Source organism: Penicillium cosmopolitanum (genome assembly GCF_028827165.1).
Source record: "Penicillium cosmopolitanum strain IBT 29677 chromosome Unknown utg000011l:1.0-3548175.0:1.0-3550911.0, whole genome shotgun sequence".
NCBI classification, from domain to species: Eukaryota; Fungi; Ascomycota; class Eurotiomycetes; order Eurotiales; family Aspergillaceae; genus Penicillium; species Penicillium cosmopolitanum.
This window is the reverse complement of record NW_026622681.1, coordinates 1,330,752-1,356,543: the sequence shown is the minus strand read 5'-3', so window position 1 is coordinate 1,356,543 and position 25,792 is coordinate 1,330,752. Positions and strand designations below refer to the sequence as shown.

Sequence of the window (25,792 nt, the reverse complement as noted above, 5' to 3'; positions counted from 1 at the left end):
GTAATTACGGCGTATGGCCTGGTATTGTGACGCTGGGCCGCTCCGGAACAGCCCTCTGCCGGCAATTCGCATTTCCCCGCGGGTATGCAGGCAAGGAGAAATCTCTTTCTCGGCAGGGGAGGAATGGGAATAAAAGAATTGAAAAGAGGGAGATTTCTATAGACATTGACATCTATCTATCTATATTCATATACTCATATATACATATATAGAGATCTACTTGGATTGATATACTCATCTCAACGTAGGGGTGTATGACATTTTGCCCATCGGGGACTGGCTCACCGCTGGGCGGACCCGTATGGTATCCAGTGACTTTGACTTTCCTTTCCCCGGAACGAGCGCCATTCTTACACCTCGGTCTTTTGCGATTCTCCTCCACACTTTTTTCTTTCTTCCCCAATACCTTTCGATTTCTATCATTTATCCTATACTTCCCTGCTATCCTATTCTCCCAATTCGCACGGCCCCATTCCTTTTGTGGGGGCCCGAAGTTCATGGCGTAAGGCGCGACCTGGTCTGCGCACGCCGCCGTCGGCAAAAGATTCAACTCCCCACACTACACTCGACGTTGCATGAATATGCGCTCCGAACCGCCGAGTGGATAATCGATTTTTAAGAATTCAACCATGAGCTCCGAGTCACGCCAAGCCGCCACCGGGGTACCTGGGAAATCAAAGCGTCGATGGACCGATGCCGATGAGGATACCAGGTCGAATGTGCCGGAGGATCTGGCCCAACCGAAGCGACAGCGTGTGTCCAGAGCCTGCGATAGCTGTCGATCGAAGAAGGACAAATGCGACGGAGTGCAACCGGTCTGTTCAACCTGCGCATCACTATGTCGTCCCTGTACCTACAAGGCAAACCCAAAGAAACGAGGCCTCCCAACCGGCTACATTCGATCGCTCGAGTTGTTATGGGGGTTGGTGTTTCAGAGAATCCAAGGAAGCGAAGATGTAATGCGAGCTATGATGCGGTCCATAAACCTGCCCAGCCATCTGGCGACAATGGGGAAGGAAGCCGAAGGGTCGGATACTTTGCTGTCGTCGTTCAAGAACAGTACTGTCTTACGCGACATTGAGCGGATGCTGCTGGTTCTGGAACAACCGGAAGAGGAACGGGAGCGCAGTATGCAGGCCTACGGTGATGGAGATACACCTCTGGATGTTGATGGAATCCTTGCCTCCTCCGAGGCCCAAGAGTGGCATCTCCCCGAGGGAATGGAGCAACGGGAAACGCCATTCCCGGGGATATCACCATCACGCACTTCCATGATCAGCTCCGCCCCAAGAAATCTACCCTACCGAACTAAAGACTCCGCTGTCCAGACGACCTCCCCTGATGACTTTCCGCCACATTCACTCGCTATCTCTTTACATCCTGACGAACCCCGATCAATCTCCACCAGCACTTCTCTCCAGCTCCCCTTTAACGCATGGCCCCTTCTTGACATCTACTTCTCATACACACAATGCTGGTTCCCCATCCTGGAAAAACACGACATTCTCCGGACGGCCTTCCAATATACCGAAGGCGATGTGTACATGTCCCGTACAGCGTCGGGGTCTGGAGATCACGCCGCTCTCTGGGCGGTCCTCACCCTGGCCTCCCTCCAAGATGCATCGATCACCGCCGGGGCCCATTCCGAGGGCCATCCCAACCAATTAAACTCACTCCAATTATACAACACCGCTAGAGACCTGATCCCCTCTGAAACTGGGCCATTCGAGGTTGGGCATGTGCAAGCGCTGCTCATCCTGTCCCTTATCAAGTTTGGTCAACAAGAATGGACATCGGCATGGATGCTCGTCGGCCACGCTGTCCGAACCGCACAGACCGTGGGCCTCGACCAACCCTCATTTCATGCACCATCAAAAGCCACAGAACAGGGCAAGCAACTGGGACGAGCAAAACATGTGTTTTTAGGATGTTTTGTCTTGGAGACGCTCATTGCAGAGCAAACATCACAATGCCCGTCTCTTCGAAAGGGCGATCTGGCTCGTGTTGGATCCCTCGATGAAGATGGGTTGGAAGAGTGGCATCCCTGGGAGGATCAGACTGGTCTCCGACCGATGCAATCTGCACGAGCCTCGATGCAGCGTGGGCCGCTCCATGCGTTGAGCACGTTCAATCGACTTGTTTCTCTGGCCTCCATCCTGAATGACCTCTGCTTTTACAAACAAGATCCAACCGTCTCGCGATCTCAACTCGAATCGCTGGAGCTTCAGCTACAGCGGTGGTCAAATGCTCTGCCCAAAAGTTATCGTATCGACCTCCACAGCCAACCTTTGAAGCTGGCATCGCCACATATTTTTGCTTTGGAGATGGCATACCAAAGTATCGCGACAACTCTGAGTCTGCAAATTGCCCTGAGAGAAAGCGACCAAAATATCCCTGAAGCACCCCACAAAGGCCGTGCAATGGAGAGCTCAAAGCGTCTGTTGCAACTGCTGCAAGTATACATGGAGACTTATAGCTTTTCGGCTACTGTTCCAACATTCGGGATGATCCTCAAATACTGCGTCCCGCGATCCTTCACACGGGATCTCATTTCTGATGTCGAGCTGGGGATACGCAACAAAATCCACTCATTTTCATCCCACCTGGGACAACTTTGGCTGATGCCGGATCGACCTAATACCGGCCATGCAATCAACAGAAACCAGGCAATCAGTGTCTCTCCGGCCACTCCCCATCAGCCTGACCTTGCCATCAGCGACGACCCTACCGTGCACATCATGCCAGCCAGTACTCCTCACCACCTTGCGTCGGCAGACACGCATCCTCCGCCAAGCACTTCCCATCAACCCACATCAGACCCTTTCCCCCCTCTCCCCTGGCTTCGAACGACGCAAAATATCGACGAAGGGGGCGGCCTTATACCAACCCCTACTCCGTCAATGACCACAATCGGTGGCTCTGAAGTCTCTGGCCAGCACGGCCAACTCGACGCTTCGCTGAACAATGCAATGCGTCAATCCACATCCGCCCCTTCCAAATCTCAAACCGGCCCTCCTATGATACCTGATCTCACCCTCCCTTTCCCCCGGGTGGCCAATACCCGACACCATACCCAGATCACTCCCTCGGACTCAGCCCATTTGTCGGCATGGATAATTATGGGGCACCACGACGTCAGCAACGCATTGCCCCAGACCTTGATGCACTATTCGACGAACTGGCGTCCTTGGATGGTGCTGAGAAGTGAGTCGAGTCATTCCTACCAACTTGGTGATCTTGCATCCCATTTTGTGATGATATGCTAACGAGAAAACCCAGAGCCGACAATCAACCCGAATTCATGCAGAACCTTGGCTTCGTCGCCGACTCCAATGTCCCGGAGATCTATCTCCTTCTCAAACCAGATCGAGCCTTTCTTGCTGGCGCAGACGCAGCAAATGCCGGGAAATGGACCCCCGCCTATTGATCGCAGAGAGTCGCAGTCACTTAGTATGTCAGGTACACCGAAACGATAAGGGAGCCTCGGGTTGGGCTTTGTCTCGCGTGCGCAGCCGCTGGTCGGCATTATGTTTTGGGTAGATCTGGAGTCGGCGTACGATATCACATTTTGTTATGGTACTATGGGCTTAGATATGGGTTATGAGGGGTGTTTGTGCTATTAGTATAATAATCCTCGAAGAGTGATGATATCAATAAAAGTATTCAGCAGTATAGCGATTAGAGAGCTAGAGGGATAACTTGGAAATTACTAGTAGTTAATTATCACCTGGGCAGGGGTAACGTGAAGTACAGTACGACTGTAGATGGCGACAAGGTACTAGTCATATTAATGCAAAGATCTTCGTACGTTGATACTAAATGCAATGTGTTCTCGTATAATTCAACATCTCATACATGCAAAACTCATAACTTTTCATATAATTCCATCAATCACCAGCATGGCAGCACAACACTGTCAGTGCCAGTGGGCATCCATCTAAGTCCCACCATCAATTTTTCCAAGACTGGTACTATATAATTCTCGCCCAACCCCTATTCATTTCGAGTTCCTTTCCTTTGAATTTTTTAGAGAGCAGCCTTAGTCTCCTTCTCCAATTCCTTAAAATTAACCGCAACATGCTCAACAGCAACCTGGTACCCATAAACCCCTAGTCCAACAATAATACCCGCAGCCTTATCACTGAAATAAGAGTGATGTCTCCAAGGCTCGCGCGCATGAACATTGCTAACATGCAATTCGATAAAGGGAATGCCCACGCCCAGCAATGCGTCCCGGATCGCCACGGATGTGTGCGTGTACGCGCCCGGGTTAATCACGATGCCATCGACTTTGCCGCGGGCTGCTTGGATGCGGTCCACGATTGCGCCCTCATGGTTGCTTTGGAAGGACTCTAGGCTGGCGCCGTTCTTGGTCGCGGTTGCCAGTGCGTTGCGCTCGACATCGGCGAGTGTGGTGCTACCGTAGATTTGGGGCTCGCGGGTGCCGAGGAGGTTTAGGTTGGGACCATTGATCAGGAGGATTGATTTCGGCATTTTGGTGGTGGTGGTGGTGGTTGTGTATTGAGGTGGGATTTCGTTGAGGATGTGCTATAGTAAAGTAGAGTAGAGTAGAAGTTGAGTAAATGTGATGTGGTGGAGAGTGATGGTATTGGAAATGCGCTGCGGGGATTCGCTCTTCTCTCCGCAATTTCCTGGTTTGCCGCGGTTGAGCGCTTTGCCGGGTGGGGTGCATGGGGTTACTTGCCCGCGTCGGCTAGTTGGCTTGAGCTGTTCTGTCGTCGTTTTGGTATTTTTTTCTTTCTGTTCGGTGTCCCAATGGGCTGGGGCTGATTCTTCTTAGTCATAAATATTGCATTGAAGATGGTTTTGAGGGGGGTTGCTAATTCAAAGAGCACGAGAAATTTGTTGAATATCGTACCCCGGCATACATGCCCGATGAGTCCTTCATATCCAACATCGGCCTCTTCATTCAGTACATCGCACAAGGCTCGGCCCAAGATTCATGTGTAATGGGACATGCATCAGGCTCATTTGAGTCAGGAAGTCGAATAGCCACGAGCGCTGGCGACGTGATGCGGGAATACCTGAGGAAAATTGGAGATGTGGCATGCAAGGAGCTGCGAGTGTTCTGCAAGAATAAAAAGCCCATTCACCATGATTCTGTCCATAAGAAAAAACGAATCAGATAAACTGCGAGATTCTTGGCTCAATCTTGACGACATTTTCGAGGAAGTTCTTGGTCCCAAGGGCGTGGCCTCACTCGAAACTGGGAACCCGATAGCGTAAGCCTATGGACTTTGGGCCGTCGCGCGATTCTGACAACTGCCTGGACGTGCGAAAATGCTGCTTCCTTTTCTATTGACGCTGGTTTACGAAATAATTTGTGATAAATGGGAAGTTTCATGTTCAATGTCAACTCAACTAACGTCGCATCCCATTTCAATCACAATATTCCTTGACTTTACTGGTTGCTGTCATCTCATTGTGACTAGGAATGAGTAACAATGTAACTGTAGGGCCTGAAAGCTAAAGCCTTTCGTAGACTTCGCCAAATTTTATTCTGACCATTTGAGTTGTTGAAGGTGGAAAAAATATGAAGTTCATGAGTTAATCTCACTGGACCGCGGTTGTGCCGAAGTCTACGTAGCAAGTGCACTCTACTCTATACCCGTCCAGGATATTTTTTACAGGCTATATACCTGGGATATGTGGGGGAGTATTGAATGAGAGTCGTGTTGTATGTTCTATATTGTTGGAAAAATCCGTTTTGCTGGTAAAGTGGTATCTGGTAGTACTTTAGTACTCTTCATTATTTGACATACTACAACACTTCACTTTAGTATTCTTTTATACTCGCAACTACCAGGCCAGATTCAAGTCCACTGCCAACCCATCAACTAGAATGATCATACTATACTATTTAATACTATCTACTATCTAGGCCTCTCCAGACCTAAGGTCCTCTCCTCTCCTCTCCCCTCATCCCATCACCGCCCCACAGTGGGGTAGACCGATAAGGCAAATCGGCTAGCGGCGGTGACCTCGACCATTTTTCACCGAGAGTGACTCAATGCCTCCGCATCTCACCTTCAATTAAGTCTTCTCAAGTTGTCCTCCTATTCATTTCCGATTACATCCCTACACCACCACTCCCCGAAGCACCCCTTCACCACATTCCACATCCCCGCCATGACCGTGGGACCCTTCTCTCAGGATGAGCTCGACGAGATATATGCCTTTGCCATAGACCTTAGCCGCAAGGCTGGCGATCTTCTCATGTCGCGTGTAGAACAGCGCATGGATGGTGGCGAGGGCAACTCGCAGAACTTCGAGGAGAAGGATAATGCCGTGGATATTGTTACCCAGACTGATGAAGGTTGGTTAATCGGAGTTAAGGCCGAGGTAGCTGCACAGACATATTCATGCTGATACAACTGCCCTAGATGTGGAGGTATTCATTCACAGTGCTTTGCAGGAAAGATACCCATCGCACAAGTGAGATCGGCCCTCCATAAAGCTCAGCTCCGCATCAACTTCGCTAACAAGACCCCAGATTCCTCGGCGAAGAAACATACGCCAAGGGTGATTCGCGCGACTATTTGATTGATGAGCAGCCAACATGGTGTATCGACCCATTAGACGGTATGTTCTGTTAGCTATTTGATGCTTTACATTGCAATAATTTCTTCCTCTTTCTCCTATGGCGCTAACACTTACCAGGAACGGTCAACTACACACACATCTTCCCAATGTTCTGTGTCTCAATCGGATTCATAGTCCAACACAAGCCCGTCATCGGAGTAATCTACGCCCCCTTCACAGACCAACTATTCTCTTCCTGCATCAACCGTGGCGCCTGGCTAAATGAGAAGCGCCGCCTCCCACTTATCCAGAAACCCTCCATCCCGCCCATGCCACCAAATGCCCCGTCCCAATGCGTCTTCTCCTGTGAATGGGGCAAAGACCGCCGTGATATCCCGGACGGCAACATGCATCGCAAGATCGAGAGTTTTGTGAATATGGCTGCAGAGCGCACAGGGCGTGGTGGTAAGGGCGGTATGGTGCATGGCATGAGGAGTTTGGGCAGTGCCACGCTTGATCTTGCGTATGTTGCGATGGGATCTTTTGATATTTGGTGGGAAGGGGGTTGTTGGGAATGGTATGTTACAACCAAAAAATTGCCTTTGGATAAACCTGCCTGATTTGAGATATGCTGTAATACGCTCGCTCAAGCCTTTGTGGGTTGTTTTTTGTTTGGCTTGGTTTACTGACTTGATTGCTTGCTCGGATTAGGGACGTCGCCGCTGGTATTGCGATACTTCTTGAAGCGGGTGGATTGGTGACTACTGCCAATCCCCCAGAGAACCCAGATACAGACCCAATTCAAGATGTGCGGCTGGGAAGCCGGTTGTATTTGGCCATTAGGTGAGTACTAACTACCAACTCTCCCCGAACATGGGGATGTCGACACAGACACATACTAATGAATTCATTGCAGACCTGCTGGCCCTTCGGCTACCGAGACAGGCCGAGAGTCTCAAGAGCGTACCGTGCGAGAAGTCTGGCGACGCGTTCGCAACTTGGAATATACTCGGCCTGGTGCTTAGACCGATAGTTTATAGAACCTGGAAAGTACTTCCCATCTCATCTACGTGTTTAGAGTGTCATGCCGGGGGAGATTTTAAGTATAGTTATGTATTCACAACAGACGCCAGCCATCTATAATGCAAGAATCTTGATCTTTATACAATCGTGACAAAGTTTTAGAAAAAAGGGACATTAGAATGGAAAAGAAAATGCGACGCTAGCCAAGCTGCCTCTTACAGACTGGACTTGTTAGCTGCACGCTCGGCAACAGTCTTATCAACCAGATCCTTAACCTGCTGCACCAGACCCGGAGTTCCAACAATATCCTGACCGGTCCAGAGACGTGCCTGCTCCAAACCCTGCCAGATCAACGCCTCCGAGCCAAGAATCACCTTCCAGCCACCCGCAGAAGCAAGGTTCGCAATGTCCGTCCAGGGAACAGGGTGGTAGCACATCTCCAGGATGACACCCTGCTGCTTCTCTGCATTAGCAGCAGTACCCAGGAAAGCCTGGATCACGGCACGGGCGTTCAGTTCCTCGGCCGTCTTGGGCGGGTAGTTCGGGATACCGGAGACGATGGCGGCCGGCGCCTCGAGACGCGCAGCCTCCTCGGGATCACTGACTGGGATAAGAGGGGCTTGGGCGGTAACGTCTGGGTTGCGCGCGCGGTCCTCGGCGAGAATGGACTCGATCTCGGCCGCGTCACGGTTCACGATGTAGATCTTGCTGGAGCCCAACCAGCGGCGCATCACGTAGACGGCTGTACGGGCAGTACCACCACCACCAATGATCAACGCGGGCCGGCCGCGGAAGCGAGAGGCGTCGGGAGCGTTCTTGACGAGCGCTTCGCGGATGCCGTCGCAGTCGGTGTTGGTGCCGACGTATTGGCGGACACCGGTGGTTGGGTCAGTGCGGAGGAAGATGGTGTTGCAGGCACCGGCTTGGCGGGCGTGCTCAGTGAGATCATCCAGGTGAGGCATGATGGCGACCTTGTGTGGCATTGTCACGGATGAGCCGACGAATTTGGGGTTGGATTTGATCGAGGCAAGGAACTTCTCGATGGGCGGGGACTTGGTGTAAGGTGGTGGGTAGGTGGCAGATGTTCCTGTCACGCTGGACAGGGGGGATTTCGTGTCCAGTTCAGACCGAGCTTGTTGTAGACGGTCTGATGGAGAGGTGGTGAGAGGGAATTGAGTAGCGGGTGGCCGTACAGATAGGCGACACCATCGAGGTGATCGGGGATGGAGATGGGCTCCTCCGCCGGGGGTTGCTGGCTGGCCGTTGTAGTTGCGGGCGCGGCCATTGTGATGTATGTGTATGAGAGAGGGGAGGGGGGTATGTGATTGATTTGATTTTACGAAGATCTGAGGGGAGTTTTGAAGGGAGGAGGGGTAGTTAAAAGAGCGGAGCCCGGAAGGAAACCGAGTTGAGGTTGAATTGTGCTGGAATTTGCACGTCGTAAAGAAAGAGCCGCGGGGCGGAGAAACACTTTCCTCTTGTCGACCAACTGCGTAACACTCCTCCCCCCCCCCATGACATTACACTTGCTACTCGTACTCTTTGATTCGAGTACCAGAGGCATCAGCTTAACTGTTATCTTGGTCTGATTTGACTTTACAAGAATATCCAATTATCGTTTTCTCTCTCCCCCTCCCCCTCATCCTCTCTTTCAAAGTCGCGATATCCGCTGGGCCGGGCAGAATGCTTTGCCCCCGTTGACCACTCCCCACGGGGAATCTCCTTGGCTATGTATCAACAGAACGTGCTGCAGCCAATAGCACCATGGGCTTTACGAGGCCCCATGCATTATGCATGACTTCAGGACGGGGTTCACTATTTCTCGTGTCCGCTCGTCTCCGAACCGAGGATGGTCGTCGAGTTTTAACTCTAGCGCCATCAACGCCGGGGGATCGCTTTTCCCCGCCACCTCCATCTCATGCTTAATCATTGGCCCTTGGCCACTCGGCAAACTGCTTGGATCCATTCGTCTCTGCGAATCATATCCGTCGTTTTTCGCCATTCCATACCATCTAGAACGGAGCGTGCACCTGACTACCCCGGGCTACCCCATCTGGAGATCGTTTGACATGGAGATGTCCAGAAGTTCACCCCCAGCCGATATACTCCACTTTTTCAGCGGCTTCGGAGGTTTCCCCACAATTCAGACTCACTCTGTCCAACCAGCAGAGAATTCTCGCCTGTTTACACTCAAGCCACAGGAGCGGCCAAGATGCCCTCGCCCAGAGTTTCTCAAAAATCCCTGCTTCGCCCCCCAAATCTTCTTCTTGGGGCCAACCCTTGGCTTTATCCTTCCCGCGCACAGTCCCCTCCTCTTCAAACTCTCTAACCTAAAGATATTGCCGTTGATATCGTTTTCCCGGGACTTGGCTGTCTACACGGTCTTTTGAGGCGTAATTTGTGATATACCTTTCTCCGCCTCCACGTCTCCACGATTCCCTCGCCCCCCCTAACTCACCACCCCGGATTTCTTCTCTTTTTCCCCAACCGCACAATCGCAAATTTGTCTGGGGAACCTCGTGGCTATTTAGATCGCGGCTATCCCCCGGATTGTCAGTGGCAAGATCTGTCTTTGTTTTCTCCTTTCCCCCATACCTCTCTAGTACTTCTTTCTACCCTCTCCCTCTACTCTCTCCTACACCTCCCCTGCATCTTCTCGTCGCACACACGGTGCCCATCCCTTTCTCGAGGGAGATCTCTGTTTCTGCTCTGCACGTTACGGGGAAGATCGAGTGTGTCACGTAGCCAGTCGTGAAACACTTTGATCCCATTTTATTTCTTTCTATACCCTATATTGAGTCGCCACCATGTCGATCCTAGCACTTGTCGAGGACCGGCCAACGCCCAAGTCCGTTTACAACTGGAGGATTTACCTTCTAGCCGCTGTTGCATCTTGCACATCGTGCATGATTGGTTATGATAGTGCTTTCATTGGAACGACCCTGTCTTTGCAATCTTTTAAGGATGAATTCGACTTCGACGCCATGGGTAAATCCGAGCAAAATTTGCTGAGTGCCAACATTGTCTCCACCTACCAGGCTGGTGCTTTCTTCGGTTCATTCTTTGCCTACCCCATTGGTCACTTCTGGGGTAGACGTATTGGTCTACTGTCTGCTGCTCTGGTTTTCATTCTCGGTGCTGGTCTCATGCTGGGTGCCAATGGCGAACGAGGTCTTACTCTTCTCTACGTTGGACGCGTGTTTGCGGGCATCGGCGTTGGCGCAGGTTCCAACATCACCCCTATTTATATTTCCGAATTAGCGCCTCCCGCTATTCGAGGTCGGCTGGTCGGTGTCTACGAACTTGGTTGGCAGATTGGTGGCCTCGTGGGATTCTGGATTAATGTGAGTTTTTTCCTTTCGCATCTTTGCTAATTTCCACCAACTAACGCCTCTTTCCTTCGCAGTATGGTGTTGACCAAACCATGGCCCCCAGCCATGAACAATGGATCATCCCGTTTGCAGTGCAGCTGATTCCTGCCGGTCTCATGCTCATTGGCGGTATTTTCGTTCGCGAGTCTCCACGTTGGTTGTTCTCACGCGGTCGCCGCGATGAGGCTATGACCAATCTCTCCTGGATCCGCCAACTGGACGAGAACGACATCTACATGATTGAGGAGGTTGCTGCCATTGACCAGGCCCTGGAGCAACAGCGCTCCACAATTGGTATTGGATTCTGGAAACCCTTCAAGGCTGCCGGTTCCAACAAGAAGGTCATGTGGCGCTTGTTCCTGGGTTCGATGCTGTTCTTCTGGCAGAATGGTTCCGGTATCAATGCCATCAACTACTACTCCCCTACCGTTTTCAAGGCAAGTGTTGTCTCATTCCTGAAGAGAAGTAGCATGTCGCTAACAATTCCCCTAGTCCATTGGTGTCCAAGGAAACAACAGTCTGTTCACCACCGGTATTTTTGGCGTAGTTAAGACGGTAGTCACCTTCGTCTGGCTGCTGTATCTCATTGATCGCGTCGGTCGCCGCAACTTGCTCCTGATCGGTGCCTTCGGTGGCTCGATTTGCATGTGGATCGTCGGCGCGTACATTAAGATCGCAGACCCAGCGAACCACCCCAAGCCGCACATGGATGGCGGTGGTATCATGGCCATGTTCTTCTTCTACCTCTGGACCGTCTTCTATACCCCGACCTGGAACGGTACCCCTTGGGTCCTGAACTCGGTGAGTCACAAAATCCTTGGCAAAGAACCCGCGAGAGACGCGGCAGATTGTAAGAAGGCGTCGAAGCTAACAGTGGTTTTGTAGGAAATGTTCGACCCCAATATGCGTTCTCTCGCACAGGCTTGCGCCGCTGCGTCAAACTGGCTTTGGAATTTCCTCATCTCGCGCTTCACCCCGCAGATGTTTGCCAAGATGGAGTACGGCGTGTTCTTCTTCTTTGCTTCACTGATGATGCTCTCCATCATCTTTGTGTATTTCCTCGTCCCTGAGACCAAGGGTATCCCACTGGAGAGTATGGATGCTCTCTTTGACATCAAGCCCGTCTGGCATGCCCACCCCACCATGGTCGCCCGGCTCCGCGAGGAGGAACAGCAGTTCCGTCACGACGTCGAGGAGAATGGTGTTGCCGCGGCCAAGCTTGACGCTCAGCAGGTTGAAGATACTTCGGCCGAGCAGGCCAAGTATGCCTGATGTCTTTGTGTGTAAATGGTGTTTTTTTCTTTTCCTTGTGCAGGTGTCGAGGTTCAAGTGTTGAATAATCCAGTCTGGGACTTGGATAATGATGGATAATGTTGGATAATGTCAAGGGTTCAGAACCCTATATGATAGAGATCGATATGAGAAATTGATGATATATCTCAAACGAATCCCCTGCCATTTATCGTAGCAGATTATGTCTGGTCTTTACATAGTGCAAGGACGACCGTAGAAGCTGTAGATTTGACTGTCGATTCTGTTATTTTCTGTTCTGTACAAGATGGGATGTAATAAGCATTCATCATCATCATCATCATCGTCGAAGTATTCACTCCTTCGACTGCGCAAGAAGATCAACCTCAATATCAACAGGCTGACCAGCCCGCATAGCCCTCTGAACAGCCTCACAAACAATCAAAGCACGCAAGCCTTCCTCACCCGAACAGCTCGGCACCGCCTGACCACGAATAACCTCCACGAAATGCGCCAGCTGCAAATCAAACGGCGCAGCATGATCCGGCAACTCAATCTTCTCAACCTTCAAGGGATTGGACCAACTCTTCTCTGCAGACCCATCATAACTCCACCGCGTCAAATCAGGCACACTAAGCGAAGCATCGGACCCGAAGATCCGGTAAAAGTCAGATCCGTCCCCGGCATCCCCGGCAGTGGCAGTTGACCTGGCAATCATGGGGTTCTCCCCGGTTCCAGTCTCGAAATTGTGCGGGGAAGGAGTCGCATCGCAGACCATGAATGAGCCTACGACTCCAGACGCGAATCGGAATGTCAATGCTGCACCCTCGTCTGCATCGTGCGGGGGAGCAGAACGCTGGGGGAGAATCTTCTCGGCTTGGACGCGGACGATCGGGCCGAAGAAGTGGTGCATTAGATCGATGTCGTGGACTAGATTGATCGGAACCACGCCGCCACCCCGTTCACTAGATGCGCGCCACGACCCGTTCCCGGCAAAGTAAGACTCGGGCTTGTATAAAGTCCACAGGCCATTGATCGCGATCGGACGACCAAGTGATCCGCTTTCGAGAATCGACTTGGTGGCTCGCACGTAGGGGTTGAAACGTCTATGATGGCCGACTAGGAGCTTGAGATGTGCGTTTTCGGGAGCATGCGCCAGTTCTAACAGTGACCGGCCGGTTTCAAGGGTGTCGCTGATTGGTTTTTCCAGGAGGACGTGCACGTTGCCATTTAGAAGCTCTTTTGTCACGGGGACGTGGGTGTGATTGGGTGTGCAGACGATTGCGGCATCTGGGCGGTCTGGTGAGTTTAATAACTCCGCGACTGTCGAGTAGTAGTTTGTTCCTAGCTCTGAGGCTGTTGTCGAGCCGGTCGGCATTGGATCGACTAGGGCTACTAGTTCTGTGGCGGGATTGGCGATGACGGACTTGGCGTGACGGGGACCGATTAGACCAGCGCCAATGATTGCGACTTTAATTGTCATTTTGGGGAAGGCGTAAAGTTTCAATTGATGTGTTTCCAATTATTCCGATGCTGTGGATTTCACGATGGGAGACGAAGGTATAACCGGGGAGAGGATGACGGGGTTATTATGGTCGACATGGCGGGCTTGTCGGCATAGAATTGACGGGCTTGGCAGGGCCGACGTGTAAAAGCGGCCTTGACATATCCGATTGGAGGGACTCTGGGGCAGTTTTGGTCGGTCAAAACTGGGGAAATCCTTCTCGCGACGGGCGAAGAGTGTCCCTTTTGACCGAAGAGAAAACCAGATGGCGGGTAAACGTTTTCCTCTTTTTGCGGGTCTGGGGAACGCTTATCCGGGCACGTGACCAGTCTGCTTTGATTGCGACGTGGGAGAACGCAGCTCCAACGGTTGGGGATAATGTTTTATTTCCGAGGAGAAAAAGAGGAGAAAGGAGGAGAATGAAGAAAAATCACCCGTGTAGTTCATCTTGTAAGCATTTACTTCTGCCTTGTTTTGCATTCTATTATATCTCTTCTTTTTCGATCTCATCCCCATCAACGTGACTCTCTTTGTTGCCCCTTGCATAGGTACATTCAAAGACTGAAATACACCTTTATCTCTACCTCGACTTCTCCTTATTCTCGTATACCCACCTCGGAGCTTTGTTCATAATGGCATACAACCGCCCCGGCATTGCCTCCATGTCCCTGGGCAAGCCATGGATTCACGACCTCCCCGGCAAGCTGATGCAAGCCGCTGCCCACGGCTTCGAGGGCATGGAACTTTTCTTCGACGATCTAGACTGCTACGCCCAGCGCACATTTAACGGTGATCATCACGAGGCAGCCCGTACAGTGCGCCGCATGTGTGAGCGGCTTGGCATGACTATCATCTGTCTGCAGCCATTCTCCATGTACGAAGGCCTGCTGGACCGGGCCGAGTCCGACCGTATGCTCAACGATAAGCTGCCCAAGTGGTTCACACTGGCGCGAGCTCTTGGAACCGATATGATCCAGGTTCCCTCCAACTTCCTCGGCCCAGACCCCAAGACTGGTGCACCCCGGACAACGGGCGACCGCGCTGTCATCGTGCGTGACCTGCAGCGCCTTGCAGACTTGGGCGCTGGTGCTGGCTTCCGATTCGTCTATGAGGCTCTGTGCTGGGGTGACCATGTCGATACCTGGGAGGCTTCTTGGGAGGTCGTCCGCGATGTTAACCGTCCTAACTTTGGTCTATGTTTAGACTCGTTTAACATTGCCGGTCGTGTATATGCCGACCCGGCTTGCCCTACCGGTTGCACTCCTAATGCCGCCGCTGACCTCGCTGCTTCCCTTGACCGTCTGCGCAAGGCGAACATTGACCCCGCCAAGATCTTCTACGTTCAACTCGTTGATGGTGAACGTTTGACTGCTCCTCTTGACGAGAAGCACCCCTTCCACGTACCAAACCAGCCTGTCCGGATGAACTGGTCTCGCAACGCCCGTCTCTTCCCCTTCGAGGAGTCCCGTGGTGGATATCTTCCTATTGTCGACGTTGCCCGTGTATTCTTCGAGGACCTTGGTTTCAAGGGCTGGGTCTCGCTCGAGCTTTTCAGCCGCACCCTTGCCGACCCCGACCCATTTACTCCCGCTGACCACGCCCGTCGTGGTATTGACTCCTATAACAAGGCTGCTCAATTATTTAACTTCGAGGAAAAGGAACAGAAGAGCTTCGGTTTTACTCCTGTTCTGGAGCCTTCTTCCCCTGTTCAGCACCGTCTGTAATGGGGCAGAATGTCTTGTTCCTTCTGTTGTTTCTTTTCTACATCTGATTTGTACATATTCATCTTTAACGACTGTTGATGATAGACTGCTCTCAAAGGGGCATTTACATAGTATCCAATGCATTGAACATTGAGCGATGAAACTGAGCAAAAGCCCTCCATTATCAATAATTAGCACTGGTAGCTACTGGTTGTAGTGAATTGAACATTGTGCCTTGGCCTTCTGGCATCCGTCCAGACACTCGGCGCCTCGCACTAGTGATCCAAAAAAAGGTTAACGTTGACATTAGATATCTTCCCCTGGTCTTTTGCCTGGCTTTTGGTACTTGTGTTGACTTCCAACTCGATATCAAAACCAGTACTAGGGAATCCCTGGCGGAAACTTGGAATGCCTGTCATAATCAAATTTCAATAAATGTCCTATCTTAGTTATAACTCGATCCCTTATCAACAACGCTTGGCACTTCTTCATAACGTCAACTCTTCAAATGTTAGTTTTCTATACTCACCAAATAATTATATTATATATTGATATACTTTTTTCAAAACAGTAACTCAATGGAAGTAGTCACTTGGGTACCTAATCGGCAGTGTTTCCAAAACTTCTAAAATTTCAAGTTTTTTGTTGCAGACTCGGATGAGACGAGCTACGTATATATACCGCGGGCAGAACCAATAGTAGTATATTTCCAACTCCGAGGTCTGACTCTAGCCATCAACCTTGGAATACTCTACAAGTACTACCAAGGCTTCTCAGGCGGAGATCCGAGTCGTGAATTTTAATAGTTTTCTTGGGCGTGCCCAGGTGGAGTCCACATGCCCAAGTGACTACCGGTACGTACTAGTATCGAGAAACGAAACGCTTGCTTCCACGATACTACTACTATGACATTCCAAAGTTGCCTCAATTATTACTTGTTGCTACAATCTTGGAAGGTTAAATGCAGTTTCGAAATAGCACCGTTGAACACTTGACGTTTAATACTAGTTGTCTGTATGAACTCCCAGCGATAGCAACTTTATTCTCAAACTCGAATGCCCCTTGAATTTAATTTCCCTCAGCACCTTGGGCATGACACATTTCCTCGCAGTAGTAGGTAATCTGTAAATATTAGCACGGCTCAATTTATATTAAAATTGGACTTACCTCATCGCCCCCAATATGCCAGTCGGCAGAATTGCAGTAGTTGCCGTCCTAGGTAATAATATGTGTTAGCTGGGCTGCCACTGATCATGTCTTCGAATGGGCTAAATCATACAAAAGTACAATCAGGACATTGATCCCACTGCTTGTCACCGGTATTGCGTTGTTTGTAGAGGTCACAGGCACATTTGGTCGCATCGGGCAAGATCTCATAGTCCTTGGACCATGTGTAACTAGGACTGAAGGCAGTGCCTCCAACCTCAGAATACTTCCTGTTAGTGACACAGACTGCCACGTTATGCATCTTAGCGAAGGTGCTATGTTCAAATTAAATCAAGTCAGACACTGCTTGATTTTATCTCGAGCTGTAACGCGGGATATGGGATGCATACCATCCAACAAGAATGGAGAAGACCGAGACTGTCATGAGCTGCATGATGAGGGGAATGGATGTTTGAGAAGAATTTGTGGGTGGAATTAAAAGACTTTGCAGAGAGGAAAGTAAGAAAACACTTGGTTTTTATCTTCAAGCCCTTAAATCCTTTTTATTCAGCTAAATTGAACAAACCAGATGCCTACTGCGTCGATAACTAGAGGAATCAAGCCACCAGAGCATATTGTGATCCACTTCAATTGAACCTTCTATACGCCCCGGTAATCGCCTAAACGCATCCAACCGTTTCATGTCTCTCAGATTCAAACTCTAAGTGCTCGACGCCGCCCGATCCGGCACTTCGGGTTTGTAGATCCGGGATAATTTCGGGATAATCATTGCCTCACTGCAACACTACAGGTTGGCAAAACCTCGGCGGCTAAAGATACATCTATACCTCATATATCTCACAAATACCAAAAATGAGACAATGTGTCACCCTCATTTCCATCAAATCTCCATAGTCCCTGATGGGGTATTAGATCGACGTGAACTTATCTGCAGGATCGAGGGTTACCTTTGGGTATGCCTATCTCACTTTCGCCAAGACAGCGATCATCAGGCTGCCGGTAACTTCGTGCCATTTCCATTCGCTGGTAGCTCAGAGGTTTCTCGAACTGAAGAAGATTACCCTTGGGTCATATGATCTCAAACAAACTGTCGGGTCAACCTTCGACTATAGCTGAGACACTGGCTTATTCTTCGGTTGACTTTCATCCTGCAAGGTACTTTGTAGAGGGTACTCATGAGGTATTTTCCAGATTCTCGGTTTGAAGGAACAGGCACATGTCCATCGTGCCCGTAAACAGCAGGCGGACCCAAATCGTCAGATCCACGGCCCTGAATACCAAGGGTTTGGGTACGAGTTCAATGCAGACCCTGAGATTTAGAGGGACGCTTCTGGACTAATTAAAATTTTATAAATTCATCCAGTAGATCAAGGATTACGCTGGGTATTCCACACACTTTTTTCATTTCCCTCATTTCGTTCGCAAAACCTCTCTGTCTCTATCAACATGCTTGCTGTCAATATCATGGGCCTTGTGCTGGCCACAGCAGTCAGTGCAGTTCCAGTCGTTGAGCATCGTCTGAATAGTACCAAGTGGACTCCGGAACATATCCTCCAGCAGGGTGAAGTCATTCTTTTTGGTAATGGCCGGAGTAAGTACCAGAGATTCTAATAATTATTCAACACGTCAATGAAGACTCGGACGGCTAATTTATTCATTTTAGTGGAGGTTGTCCACGAAAGCGTCTATCACAACCTCATGGCTGCCCAGGGGCATTCACTCAACGCGCCGGAAACTGAAGTTTTCCCTGTCGGATCTGCTAAGCACAACAGAACCATCCACGCCCGGGATGACTGTGGCTATACGACTGCGGTGATCACCGACAAGACACAGACATTCGTTGACTGGGACGTTCAGATGTCACCAGTGGTGATTGGCACTGGTACCACTGGTATGGACGTCTCTGTCATGTCAGGCTACACTGTCAGCAACTCCGTCAGTGTTAGCGCCGGCCTCGATCTAAACTTCATCAAGGATAAATTGGGTGGATCGGTGGGTATCGACTACTCCCGCACATGGACGACACAGACTGCAGTCACCGTCAAGGGAACCGTTGCAGACGGCTATTCTGGCGTGATGATCACCAAGCCTATCAAGACCCGGAAGACTGGCCGTGTTCTGAAGGGCTGTCTTGGTTCGCAGACTGAGGACGGAACTTTTTCTGCTGATTCCCTTGAAGATGGATCCTATGCGGGGGTGAAATGGATCAGTGGAGCCATTACCATGTGCTCGAAGAAGGAGTTCCCTCTTTCTCGCTGCTCGGGAAGCGGAAACTTCGTTTGAGACTGAGATGTCGATGTTGAGATCGACAGAGTATGCTGGAGAGAAGGTTCTACTTGTGGAGATGGAGTTGCCACCTTATTAGACAAGTACAACTGTTGTGACTATTGGATTATTGCGTTGATTTCCTTAATTTCAAAATGGTATTTTCGAAATGTGTCTCATTATGATCAACCCTATGATTCGCCATCAACCATAACTGGAAAAAAAAAGACCAACATTGCAAATAACTAGGCGTAACTGAGTGGGGTGTTGATAGAGACATAGCAGATCATGCTTCCAGTTCTTCAGTAGGGACGTCATCCAGATCCTTGCCAACAATCGCATCCGCGACCTTCCAAACCTGCAACAGGTTGTCCTCGGCAGCCGAGCACAGAACCCAGGGGTCACTGAGGTTCCAGCTGAAGTCAGAAATCCGGTTGGTGTGGCCACCGTGCATGAAGAGACTAATTTATGAGTTAGTGATCGCAGTAGTAAGCAGAAAGATTGATGGACATACAGTTCAGGGGGACCATCTTGCGCATCCTCCGGAGTCTGCTCTTCGCCCGCTCGGCTGAGATCCCAGAACATAATCTTACGGTCATAGCTGGAACTGGCCAGAACGGATTCCTCAAACGGATGCCAAGAGACTGACTGAACAGAATCGGTGTGGCCCTCAAGCGAGTGGAGTTTCGTCTTGAGGTTTCGCAGATCCCACAATCCGATGGTCTTGTCTGCGGATCCAGTCGCCAGAATAGTCTCAGCAGCAGGGTTGAAAGAGATTGAGTTGATTGCATCACGGTGCTGGCCTTCAGCAGATGCCGCAGCGCGGGTCGTGTCGGCTGCACGAACGTCGAGAATCTGGAGGGTGATATCATCGGACACAGTTCCGATAAGGGATGAGTGGAGAGGATGGTGCTGAACATCGTTAACAATTGAGGAGTGGTGGGTATAGGTGCGGGTCGGTCGAAGGGCCTTATTGCCCTTTGTGTATGTCGTCAAATCCCTATAGAATAGAATGAGCTTCTCTTCGCCGGTAGTGTCGCCGTTGAAATCAAATAGCATACCAGAGGCGAACCGTCTTGTCCTCGCTACCTGTGGCAAGGTGACCAGCTTCATGGGGATTCCAGCTGAGTCCGAAACCCTCCGCTTCGTGGCCCAGAAGCTCCATCTGTGGGTTCACAGTTCCAGTCGGTTGACTCGGGTGCTTAGAACGATCCCAGATCATCACCCGACCATCCGTGCACATGGTCGCGATGATGTTAGGGTTTTGTGGCTGATATCGTGCCTTGTTCACCTCTCCCTTGTGATCAATTTTCTGGGCAATGTTGAACTTGATCTCCATTTGGGGTTTCTTGGAGGCACCGCCATATCCACCAATCTCACCCCTCTCCTCATCGTAGTCTTCTGGGTTGGCAGCATTGGGGTTGGGGAGCTGCACATGAGCAATCTGAAGATAATTTTGAGCATCGCCGGCCGTGTGGGTACCGATTAATAGGCGATGGGTCGAATAAGGCTTGTCAGGAACTCTAGAGTGGAGCAAGGCATTAGATTAAATGGTGTAGATATCGAGGTGATTGGGGCAACACACTCTTGCTTGTCTGGAAGCCATTGGGTTGTGAGTGTAGGCCATTCTAGAGCTGTGCTGAGAATCATGTCGTAGAGAAACGGAGCGTTCTTCTTCCATGTCTTGTACTCTGCACATATATTCAATGTTAGCCATGACGTTCAGCTTGAATTGCGACTGGTATCAGGGGGGTAGCGACCTTCATTGACAATCTTTTCAGTGCTGTGCTCATTCTCCTGGTCCTGGTCCTCCACCGCAGCTGTGGTTGCGTTAGATCGAGATTTCCCTTAGTTGCGACAGGTCTCGAAACTCACGCGGATCTTCCTCGTAGGGCTCCATAATTGTAGTTGTTGGGTATTGAGTGCAATGCGACGCAGAATGAGCGCAAGAGTCCGAAGGAAACGAAGTTGGACTGGAGAAAGCTCGTGGAAGGAGAGCGAGCTCGCAACGCGACGGGGTGACCGCCCGCGCGTTAATGGGCGTCAGGCGGCACTAAACCGGAATAGGCAGCCGCGGGCTTGGCGCAGCCAAACCTGACATGACTGACCTCACCTCAAGCTTCCCGCTTCTACCTGTCACCCTCTCTCTCTCTTCTACCTTTTCCTGCACCCTTCCCCTCCCTCTCCCCCCTCTATTCTCTTCTTTTGGGGCCTCTACAGAAACTGCCCCTTCGCGATTCTTGCGATACTTCCTTTTCTACTGTCCTACCCCCCTTGGATGGTTTCCTTCTCGCTTTGGTCGCAAGTTCTATTCTTATCATCCCGACGATCCTCTTTCTCCTCCAACCGAGCAAGATCATCCCACCGGTCTTGTTTGACCTTGGCCATTCCAACGAGACTCTCTATTTTGACATTTTGACGAGATACGACTGTTCAATATGGGTGTCCCTAAGTTTTTCCGCTGGCTCAGCGAGCGGTACCCCGCCATCTCGATGCTCATTGCAGAGAGTCGCATCCCCGAGTTCGACAATCTATACCTCGATATGAACGGTATTATCCACAACTGCACGCATAAGGATAGTGACTCTCCGACGTTTCGCATGACCGAAGAGCAAATGTTCATCGCGATTTTCAACTACATCGAGCACTTGTTTGGAACAATCAAGCCCAAAAAGCTGTTCTTCATGGCCGTGGACGGTGTGGCGCCGCGTGCAAAGATGAACCAACAACGTGCGCGTCGTTTCCGGACGGCTCTAGATGCCGAGAACGCGAAGAACAAGGCCATCGAGCAAGGCCTGGAGATGCCAAAAGAAGATGCATTTGACAGCAATTGCATTACCCCCGGTACGGAGTTCATGCAAAAATTGACGCAACAATTGAAGTATTTCATCAACAAGAAGATCTCCGAGGACACAGACTGGCAAGGTGTGGAGATTGTCCTTTCCGGCCACGAGGTCCCCGGTGAGGGTGAGCACAAGATCATGGAATACATCCGAAATGCGAAAGCACAACCCGACTACGCCCCGAACGTGCGTCACTGTCTCTACGGCCTGGACGCGGATTTGATCATGTTGGGTTTGCTCAGCCATGATCCTCACTTCTCCTTGCTCCGCGAGGAGGTGACTTTTGGCCGTCAAACAAAGTCTAAACCGAAAGAGCTCGAGCATCAGAATTTCTATCTGTTACATTTGAGTCTGGTTCGAGAATACCTAGAGCTAGAATTCCAGGAGCTGAAAGAGCCCGGCGCTCTGAACTTTCCATTCGACATGGAACATGTGATCGATGACTTCATCCTCATGGCGTTTTTCGTTGGAAACGATTTCTTACCTAATTTGCCCAACTTACACATCAACGAGGGCGCGCTCTCTCTCATGTTCACGATCTACAAGGACGTTCTGCGAAAGATGGGTGGATATATCAACGAAGAAGGTGTGATCAACCTGAAACGGTTGGGTACCCTTGTGGAAGCAATGAGCGTCTTTGAATATAGGTTCTTCGAAGGCGAGAACTCAGATGCGCAGTGGGTCAAGTCCAAGAAGAATGGCAATGACGGCTCCTTAGAGCTGCAACAGAAGCCGAAGGAATTAACAATCACCTCTGCGCAAAAGGAGATCCTCAAGAAGGTCAAGCAGTACGTGTCGAATCGATCTGGGAAGAGTGCTGAGCTGAAGCCCTTGGACTTCCCGCCCACCCTTCCAGCCCGCGACCGCGCCTTTGTGGAACGCTTGGCGGATGAATTGCGGGTGCCCTGGTCTACCACGGACACCGAGACTGGTGATCGTTTCATGAGACTTCAGCTACCCCAACCTCAAAATGACGACGACGAAAGTGACGACGACGACGAAGAAGCATCCATGGCTATTCATCGTATCATTCGGAAGTACGAGAAAGCCAAGATCCAGGAAATGACCCCGGAGGAGGCACAACGAAAGGCACAGGAGACGTATGACGCCAAGTTCCATGAGTGGAAAGACAACTACTATCGGTCTAAGTTTGGTTGGGGTCTCGACAACGAGGAGGAATTGACAAAGCTGGCTGAAAACTATGTGCAAGGATTGCAGTGGGTCTTGTTTTACTATTATCGGGGTATCGCCTCATGGCCCTGGTTCTTCAAGTATCACTATGCTCCTATGATCTCCGGTAAGTGACCCCAATTAATGCCCCCGCCCATATTTTCATTACTGACAATGGATTAGATATTGTTATGGGCTTGGGTGTTGACATGAACTTCCGACTTGGACAGCCATTCCGTCCGTACGATCAGCTGATGGGCGTCTTGCCCGATCGCAGTAAAAAGATTGTGCCTACCGCTTACTGGGATTTAATGACATCCCCCGAATCCCCCATCATTGACTTCTACCCCAGAGATTTCGATCTGGATATGAACGGAAAGAAGATGGAGTGGGAAGCTGTGGTCAAAATCCCTTTCATCGACGAGAAACGACTATTGGATGCATTGAAAACCAAAGAGAACGCCCTCAGTCCAGACGAGAAGGCACGAAACACTTTTGGTGTCAGTCTCAAGTTCACCTATTCGCCTGACGTGAATTTCATCTACCCCTCCTCGATGCCTGGCGTGTTCCCCGACCTTCCGAACTGTCACTGTATCGAGAATGTCTTCGATCTTCCTGTCATGGATGGCCTAGAGCCGTACAACGGGCTGATGGATGGTGCCTACCTGGGCAAGGCAGCTTTGGCTGGCTTTCCTAGTATCAAGACGCTTCCACAGGTTGGCCAACTCGGCTTCCACGGTGTTACTGTGTTCCAACAAGAAAGTCGCAATGAGAGCCAGGTTGTCACTCTTCTTGACCCTGGCAGCCGTTCCAGCATTGAATTGGCCAAGACAAAGCTTGGCAAGCGTGTCCATGTCGGGTATCCCACTCTGCAAGAGGCTCTTGTGATCCGTGTTTCGGATGAGCTTTTTGACTATATTCTGCCCGAAGGCGAGCAGCATGTTGTGTCGATCCCCCATACCCCGCAGCAAATCGAGCAGTGGAAGAAGAAGGCGACCAAGATCGAAGGCACTTACAGCAAGCGCCTTGGAATGATCATTGGTGACGTTGAAGCCTTAGTTCATATTCAGTTGCTGAAAGGCATGAACAAGACCGGAGACGGCGCCACAGTCAAGGAATTTGCGGACATACCCGGACAGGAGACCGATTATGCTCTCCAAGTTGTCGTTGATGAAGTGGTTCATCCCGATGAGCGCTTTATTGAGCGTGAAGCATTGCCGATCGAGGAAGAGTTCCCGGTAAACTCCCGTGCCTTCTTCTTAGGTGACTTCAACTACGGACGACCTGTCCATATTACTGGTCACGAAGATGGCAAGGTCAACGGATTGATCGCAGCTGTGAAAGGCCGCGAACCTGAGTTCGGAAAAGAGCGTGTTAAGGAAGTGGAGCGTTACTCCCCTTACATGCCATCCTATGCCATTGCTCGCAATCTTCGCCTCAACCCCCTGGTGCTGGCCAAGATTACCTCCTCGTTCTCTGTTGACATTGACGGCCAACGCGTGAATCTGGGCCTGAACCTAAAGTTCCAGGCCCGGGGACAAAAGGTCCTTGGATACTCGCGTCGTGGTGACAACGGCTGGGAGTTCAGTCAAAAGGCAGTCGATCTGCTGCATCAGTACATGATCAATTTCCCTGACTTCATCGCTGGAATCCAGCGCTGCCCTCAACAAGACCGCTATTCTCCAACTGATTTTTACTCGGAGGAAGATGCCCTCCTCAAAATGAAGGAGATCCGTGATTGGCTCAAATCTATCGAAGCCAAAAACTTCGAGAGAGTCCCCCTTGATGCAGAGCAACTGGACTCGGACATGGTCGGGCTGATCGAGCGTGATTCTGATAGTCTGGCGCAGTCGCAGGCTCCAATGCAGCCCAAGAAGGTCCGTGGGGTTCCTCGCAGTGCTCTCCTTCGCCCTGCCGATGCAGAGCATCGCCTAAACAACCAAACTTTCAAACTTGGCGACCGTGTTGTGTATGCCCAAGACTCCGGTAAAGTGCCTATCGCAACCCGTGGCACAGTTGTCGGTCTTACCCGAACCCCGAGGACACTTCTCCTCGATGTGGTATTTGATGTTTCCTTTATGAGCGGAACCACCCTGGGAGACCGCTGCTCGCCCTTCCGCGGACAGACAGTGCTCGCATCATCTGTATTGAACATATCCCACCGTCAGCTCATCGCTAGCTCCCGTGCCGCTACTAGCCAACAGGGCCAGCAGGCCCAGGCCACAACTGGATACGGTACACCTCTTGGACCGAATGGAGAGGGCCAGCTGAAAAATGCCCCGGTTCCTCCACCTCTGAGAGGTTCTTTCCGTGGTGCCCTTGGTGGTCGTGGCGGTATGCGCAATGGCCAGACTTCTGATCTTCCTTTCCATCCCCAGGCAACGGTGGTCCTCCGCGGGGACCCCGAGGCCGAGGTCGCGGTGGACAGCAGCATAACAATGGCGGCTATGTCTCAGTCGATAACAGTGACCCCTCTGACGGGATCATTCAGAACAACCCCGACTTCCGCCCGCAGAACTACACCAATGTCCCGCCCCCACAGGGGATTGACCAGCAGCGCGGCCGTGGCCGGGGACGTGGACGTGGTCGTGGGAATGGGTCTCGCGGCGGTCGGGGACGTGGCCGAGGTGCTGCCACTGAAAGCTCCTAGTGCCTTGACTTTAGTCCGATTTAGGCTTTTAAAACCAAATTAAGATGCTTTGGCTTCTCCTATCCCTATGTATAGATTTTTTGTGGGGTTTTTTTCTGAGAATTGGGTGGTCGTTTGGACTGTACTATTATCAGGACTATACCTCTTCGTTTGTCAAGAGTGATTGATTAGGAGTTACAAAATGGATTCGATGCCAAAGCCAATATTTCCCAAGTAGCTGATAATTTCGCGGTCCTAATTTCGGATGTATTATAGTTCTGATAGTAATCTATCAGGAGCGATATTCAAGTTGTAGATTAGCC

The 25,792-nt window shown here is 50.7% G+C and overlaps 11 protein-coding genes across 11 annotated transcripts; 6 read left to right on the top strand and 5 right to left on the bottom strand.

Moving 5' to 3' along the window:
* Window positions 1–629: 629 nt before the first annotated feature.
* On the top strand, window positions 630–3,427 carry N7509_011993 (putative C6 transcription factor QutA; the record flags this gene model as incomplete). The annotated part of the gene is made up of 3 exons (XM_056636630.1): window positions 630–2,973; window positions 3,078–3,204; window positions 3,280–3,427. The coding sequence occupies 3 exons, from the start codon at window positions 630–632 to the stop codon at window positions 3,425–3,427; spliced, it is 2,619 nt and encodes an 872-aa protein (XP_056482660.1).
* A 599-nt stretch (window positions 3,428–4,026) lies between these two features.
* Window positions 4,027–4,494, bottom strand: N7509_011992 (type II 3-dehydroquinate dehydratase; the record flags this gene model as incomplete). Its single annotated transcript, XM_056636629.1, has 1 exon — window positions 4,027–4,494. One exon carries the CDS (start codon window positions 4,492–4,494, stop codon window positions 4,027–4,029), a length of 468 nt encoding a protein of 155 aa, XP_056482659.1.
* A 1,656-nt stretch (window positions 4,495–6,150) lies between these two features.
* Window positions 6,151–7,568, top strand: N7509_011991 (inositol monophosphatase family protein; the record flags this gene model as incomplete). Its single annotated transcript, XM_056636628.1, has 6 exons — window positions 6,151–6,337; window positions 6,405–6,456; window positions 6,515–6,603; window positions 6,682–7,120; window positions 7,255–7,386; window positions 7,460–7,568. 6 exons carry the CDS (start codon window positions 6,151–6,153, stop codon window positions 7,566–7,568), a joined length of 1,008 nt encoding a protein of 335 aa, XP_056482658.1.
* Window positions 7,569–7,781: 213 nt separating this feature from the next.
* On the bottom strand, window positions 7,782–8,851 carry N7509_011990 (shikimate dehydrogenase family protein; the record flags this gene model as incomplete). Its single annotated transcript, XM_056636627.1, has 2 exons — window positions 7,782–8,653; window positions 8,695–8,851. 2 exons carry the CDS (start codon window positions 8,849–8,851, stop codon window positions 7,782–7,784), a joined length of 1,029 nt encoding a protein of 342 aa, XP_056482657.1.
* A 1,522-nt stretch (window positions 8,852–10,373) lies between these two features.
* Window positions 10,374–12,209, top strand: N7509_011989 (sugar porter family MFS transporter; the record flags this gene model as incomplete). The annotated part of the gene is made up of 4 exons (XM_056636626.1): window positions 10,374–10,910; window positions 10,973–11,383; window positions 11,430–11,738; window positions 11,823–12,209. 4 exons carry the CDS (start codon window positions 10,374–10,376, stop codon window positions 12,207–12,209), a joined length of 1,644 nt encoding a protein of 547 aa, XP_056482656.1.
* Window positions 12,210–12,543: 334 nt separating this feature from the next.
* Window positions 12,544–13,671, bottom strand: N7509_011988 (Gfo/Idh/MocA family protein; the record flags this gene model as incomplete). The annotated part of the gene is made up of 1 exon (XM_056636625.1): window positions 12,544–13,671. One exon carries the CDS (start codon window positions 13,669–13,671, stop codon window positions 12,544–12,546), a length of 1,128 nt encoding a protein of 375 aa, XP_056482655.1.
* Window positions 13,672–14,324: 653 nt separating this feature from the next.
* On the top strand, window positions 14,325–15,416 carry N7509_011987 (sugar phosphate isomerase/epimerase family protein; the record flags this gene model as incomplete). Its single annotated transcript, XM_056636624.1, has 1 exon — window positions 14,325–15,416. The coding sequence occupies one exon, from the start codon at window positions 14,325–14,327 to the stop codon at window positions 15,414–15,416; it is 1,092 nt and encodes a 363-aa protein (XP_056482654.1).
* A 1,047-nt stretch (window positions 15,417–16,463) lies between these two features.
* N7509_011986 (uncharacterized protein) lies at window positions 16,464–16,995 on the bottom strand (the record flags this gene model as incomplete). Its single annotated transcript, XM_056636623.1, has 4 exons — window positions 16,464–16,517; window positions 16,563–16,610; window positions 16,675–16,876; window positions 16,952–16,995. The coding sequence occupies 4 exons, from the start codon at window positions 16,993–16,995 to the stop codon at window positions 16,464–16,466; spliced, it is 348 nt and encodes a 115-aa protein (XP_056482653.1).
* Window positions 16,996–18,008: 1,013 nt separating this feature from the next.
* N7509_011985 (uncharacterized protein) lies at window positions 18,009–18,845 on the top strand (the record flags this gene model as incomplete). The annotated part of the gene is made up of 2 exons (XM_056636622.1): window positions 18,009–18,153; window positions 18,226–18,845. 2 exons carry the CDS (start codon window positions 18,009–18,011, stop codon window positions 18,843–18,845), a joined length of 765 nt encoding a protein of 254 aa, XP_056482652.1.
* A 268-nt stretch (window positions 18,846–19,113) lies between these two features.
* On the bottom strand, window positions 19,114–20,727 carry N7509_011984 (WD repeat RBAP46/RBAP48/MSI1 family protein; the record flags this gene model as incomplete). Its single annotated transcript, XM_056636621.1, has 6 exons — window positions 19,114–19,288; window positions 19,342–19,827; window positions 19,889–20,350; window positions 20,413–20,518; window positions 20,588–20,647; window positions 20,703–20,727. The coding sequence occupies 6 exons, from the start codon at window positions 20,725–20,727 to the stop codon at window positions 19,114–19,116; spliced, it is 1,314 nt and encodes a 437-aa protein (XP_056482651.1).
* A 538-nt stretch (window positions 20,728–21,265) lies between these two features.
* On the top strand, window positions 21,266–25,490 carry N7509_011983 (chromatin-binding exonuclease XRN1; the record flags this gene model as incomplete). Its single annotated transcript, XM_056636620.1, has 3 exons — window positions 21,266–22,967; window positions 23,024–25,174; window positions 25,219–25,490. 3 exons carry the CDS (start codon window positions 21,266–21,268, stop codon window positions 25,488–25,490), a joined length of 4,125 nt encoding a protein of 1,374 aa, XP_056482650.1.
* Between the last annotated feature and the right edge of the window lie 302 nt (window positions 25,491–25,792).